Raw genomic sequence first — 4,867 nt, 5'->3', positions numbered from 1 at the left:
TTTTAAATTCCTGATAATGTTGTTGTCCTTATATTTTGACCATAATTTATCAACATCATCAGGTTTCGCCGACCACACTGGTTCAAGGTTTCCTGTGATTCTTTAGCGTTGTTCGTAGGTTCGTGCATCAGTTCGTGCGTTGCTACACCGGTTCAAGGTTTCCTGCGAGTCTTTAGCGTTGTTCGTAGGTTCGTGCATCGGTTCGTGCGTTGCATCTACTCTTTGATACTTGAGGTATGTATACTATAAAGTCCGTTTAAGGTTTTTTTATTGGACAATTGTTATTTCCCTAATTTTGTATGGACAAGGGTGGGCTACAACTCTGCAAGTTAGGTTTGTTAAGTGTTAGAATATAATTTCCGTGGCTTTACATTTCCTCGATGTCTAATATATATACAATGAGCATATACCGACGTTTATTGTGCTATCTTAACTTACGTCAATCATGCAAAAGTTGGATCTTTCTATTGTATTCCTGTTGATTTAATTTCAAATGTTTTGATATAATAGCTTCAAATTTTTAAGTAGGTATTTTTGTAAGCTTTGGCATTTTGTGTTGGTATTGTTTGTCTAATTACATTATCCCCACTGCATAATGTTTCTTAGCTTAATTACATTTAATCCAAGAAATTTTACCATAAATTCTGATTATGTGATGCCACGTTACTTAAGGTACTCTTACTCCTTTTAAAAAATGGATTTATATTGTTGTCTTCGTGTGAAGTTGAAAGTATCACCTTGTGCGCTAAAAGCACATGCTTTATTTTCCTTGCAAATTCATGTGAAGTTGAAAGTATGATCTTGTACGCAAAAAGAAAATATAATATGGAAGTGATAGAGGGTAATAACTTTTAGAAGATGAAGATAGATAACAAATATTAGTCACTAAGGAAGAATGATTAAACAAAAAACCATAAGTTATTGTATGAATTAAGAAGAGTTGTGTACGGAGGTGTTATGTGACTTAAATTAATCTCGTGTGATATATCAAGGTTCTAAGAATGATCATAATATTTTAATAAGTACATATAAAAATTTCCTATTCTACGACCGACGTATATTACTAATTACTCTACTAATTTCGTATAGATATGGATAAAAGTTGGATCGATCTACCCATTGGTCATCGTGAATATGTCGACGGTTGTATGGAATTTATTGAGTTTCCCAAGCAAGATCTAGTCGAAGGAAAAATTAGATGTCCATGTAAGAACTGTAAGGTAGAGAAATGGTTCTCCGTAAATGAAGTGGAGAGGCATATTTTGTTTAATGGATTTTATAAGCCATATAAGGATTGGATTTTTCATGGTAAAGGGGATACGTTTCAGCGTATGTTTGAGAGTGATGGAGGGATTACTAGTGAAGGATCCCTTGATAACTAAAGTGGGTTTGTAGGTCGAGATAATATGGGAGGGCTATTAAGATCAGCATTTAGTGTTAATATGCCTCCCAATTGCCCAAATTTAGAAGCACGAGAGGATGATGAATGGATTGAGGTGCCCGTGGCCTATGACACAGATGTAGAATATGATTATTCTATAATAGAAGAAGATGTGACATATAAGAAGTTGCTTGAAGCTTCTGAGGAGAAATTATACGAGGGGTGTATCAATTTTTCAAAGTTATCTTTTCTGTTACACTTGTTTCACTTGAAGTGTATGAATCACTGGTCCATAGAATCTTTCAATATGTTGTTGAAGCTAATTCTATATGCATTTCCTCAAATACTTGATTTTCCCTCTTCTTATTATTATAGTAAGAAAATGATAAAAGACTTGGGCCTTGGGTATGAAAAGATTGATGCTTGTCCGAATAATTGCATGTTGTATTGGGGTGAATTTTTAAAGAAAGACAAGTGTCATGTTTTTGGTACATCGAGGTGGAAGAAAACTAAGGATAGGGGCAACATTGTAAGTGATCAAGGTACGGATACTTGTAAGAAAGGTGTGCCAGCTAAGGTAATGCGATATTTCCCTCTTATACCGAGACTAAAAAGAATCTACATGTCATTAGAAACAGCAGAAGATATGAGATGGCATGATACAGAGCGATTGGGAGAAGATGATAAGAAGATTTTAAGGCATCCTTCAGATGGCTTAGCATGGAAGGCATTTGATGAGCGTCACAGTGATTTTGCATTAGACCCTCGTTGTGTTCGATTAGGTCTTGCGAGTGATGGTTTTAATCCTTACCGTTTAATGAACACCACTTATAGTACGTGGCTAGTGATGTTGATTCCTTATAATCTTCCACCATGGTTATGTATGAAACCGTCTTCTTTCATTCTGTCCACGCTTATTCCTGGAAAATCAAGTCCCAAAAATGATATTGACGTATATCTGCAACCATTAGTGCATGAATTGAAATTGCTGTGGACAGGGGTTGAAGCTTTTGATGCTTTTGCCAGAGAGAAATTTAATTTGCGTGCGGCTTTGCTTTGGAATATTAATGACTTTCCCGGCTATCTAATGCTCTCTGGTTTGAGCATAAAAGGTTACAAATGCATGTCCTATATGCTTAGATTCCACGCCTTCTAATAGATTTGGGAGCAAGATTTGCTATTGTATCTATAGAAAATGGTTACCTGCAGATCACCCATATCGATGTCAAGGTGACAAGTTTTGTGAGAAGTTTGGAACTAATGAGTGGGTTAAAGCCCCATCTCTTCCTAGCGGCACTGATATATTGAGGCAGCAAGAAAAGGTGAAGCATGTTTACGGAAAGTCAAAGGCACCACCGAAAAAGAGGCAAAGAGGACATGATGATGACGATGATGTCCAAGATGAAAGTGACTTTGGTACCAAGAGAAGCATATTCTTTGATTTGGTGTATTGGGAGCATAATCTTCTAAGGCATATTTTAGATGTGATGCACATTGAGAAAAACGTGTCTGAGAATATTTTGGGAACTCTTCTTAGTATGGATAAGAGTAGAGATAGTAGGAATGATCGAGAAGCCCTTGAAGCATGGAGAATAAACTCTCACCTTTGGCTGAGTACTAATCCTAACGGAGGTGAATGCATGCCTCAGCTCCGGCTTCCTCTTCTATGTCTATGGAGGAGAAGGAGAGGTTCCTAAATGTTTTGCAGAAAATTAAAGTTCCTGATGGATATGGATCCAACCTTTCTAGTTGTGTGAATATGAAGCAAAGGAAGTTGATTAACCTCAAAAGTCATGACAACCATGTTCTAATGCAGGATATCCTTCCCGTTGCCTTAAGGGCCTCTAAAGCTACAAAAGTAATTGACTTGTTGGCTAGATTGTCTTCCTTTTTCAAAAAGTTGTGCTCTACTACTATTGATCCAGATGATTTAGATGGTCTTCAAAATGAAATTATTTTAACTCTTTATGAGTTGGAAAAGGAGTTTCTGCCTTCATTTTTCACAATCATGGTCCATTTGTTGATTCACTTAGTGGAGGAGGTTAAACTTGGTGGACCAGTGCAATACAGATGGATGTATCCCATTGAAAGGTTAATATCTTACACGTCTAAATTATATTCTTTTTATTTAATATTTCACATTTATCATATATTAAGTACAAATGTTTTATTTGAAAGGTACTTGTCCCATTTGAAATCATATAACCAAAACTTTAGAACCAAATCAAAACTTATAAAGTGAGTCGTTTTTATTTGGCAAATGAGCAGACATATAGAAAGTAGTGTTATACATACTCTAATCTTGTAAAGATATGGCAACAACTCCAAAATCCCCATTACAGCAAGATCTTCCATAGGAAACAGAGATCGCAAACCATATTGAGACATCATTGGTCTGGATGAAAGATAAAAGAAAATATCTAAGCTAGAATCAGGATGGGACACATAAGGCAACTTAATTTCTGGAAAAACCTCTCGTAGCACTCTAATGGCAACTGGTTGGGAAGAAATATAGATCACAGATTCACAGTCCATCTTAGAAATGGGAAAGTATTACAAATGCACACATAAACAAAAACACACACACACACTAGCACGTTTTCACTTTAAAGTGACACTAGATATTTCCATGTTTCAACTATTATTCGTAGAAAGAGGAACAAAATCGAGACATTACAAGACTCAAATGGGATGTGGTGTACATACCAAACTCAAGTGAAAGAGTTGGTACTTTCTTACTGGAAATCACTGTTCCAAGAAGAAGTGTGCAACAATAATAGAATCCAATTACTAGCTGACTATTTTCCAAGATTGAGTGCTAAGGAGCTGGAGGTTATTAACAGACCTTTTTCATCGTGTGAAGTTAAAGCGGCTCTCATGAGTATGGAGGCAGGCGAGCACAAGTCCAGATTTCAGCCAGTAGGAAGTGCCTTATTAAACAAAATAGTATATAGAGAAAGTTAACATAAAACAGAATAGAATAGCCAGTAGGAAGTGCCTTATTAAACTTGAGAATGCTAATCACATTCTTATCTCCACATTCTTTTTAAATTTCTCCTTTTTACTTTCTTTTCTAGTTTTAAATAATGCAAATAGACACTTCTCATAAACTAATCTAAGCCTTTGTAGAGTGAGAGGGCACACTGCAAACGGAACTTCCCTCTCGAATTTGAAAGTTTACACTTCATGTAAAAAGACTACAACTGTTTTGTACTTGTAAACAAAATGTATCATGTATCATGCAAACGGAACTTCATCTAGTTGGTTATTTCATAAAGAGTTACCTTTTTTTCAAGAAATACATCTCAATATAGAACTTCTGACTGGTGTCATCAATGAGTAATCTCTCCAGATTTTGAGAGACTGTCAGCAAGCTAAGAGGTATTGGGCATTCAGAATCTGCTGCTACTGCTGAGTCCTGCCGTTGTAGCTGCTGCTACTGCCGAGTCCTGCTGTTGTAGCTGCTGCTACTGCTGAGTCCTGTTG

At 36.3% G+C, this 4,867-nt stretch overlaps 1 protein-coding gene across 1 annotated transcript; it reads left to right on the top strand.

Moving 5' to 3' along the window:
- The first annotated feature begins 1,406 nt into the window (after positions 1-1,406).
- On the top strand, positions 1,407-3,078 carry LOC130463971 (uncharacterized). Its single transcript, XM_056833297.1, has 2 exons — positions 1,407-2,493; positions 2,591-3,078. The coding sequence occupies exons 1-2, from the start codon at positions 1,407-1,409 to the stop codon at positions 3,076-3,078; spliced, it is 1,575 nt and encodes a 524-aa protein (XP_056689275.1).
- Positions 3,079-4,867: the final 1,789 nt, after the last annotated feature.

This window comes from Spinacia oleracea, chromosome 1, assembly GCF_020520425.1.
Source record: "Spinacia oleracea cultivar Varoflay chromosome 1, BTI_SOV_V1, whole genome shotgun sequence".
Taxonomy (NCBI): Eukaryota; Viridiplantae; Streptophyta; class Magnoliopsida; order Caryophyllales; family Amaranthaceae; genus Spinacia; species Spinacia oleracea.
This window is presented reverse-complemented; position numbering and strand designations above follow the sequence as displayed.

Coding starts and splice junctions, on each gene's coding strand:
- LOC130463971 (XM_056833297.1), top strand. CDS start 1,407: ATGGGAGGGCTATTAAGATCAGCATTTAGTGTTAATATGCCTCCCAAT. Junction 2,494..2,590: donor CTCTGGTTTGAGCATAAAAG/GTTACAAATGCA, acceptor GGTTACCTGCAG/ATCACCCATATCGATGTCAA.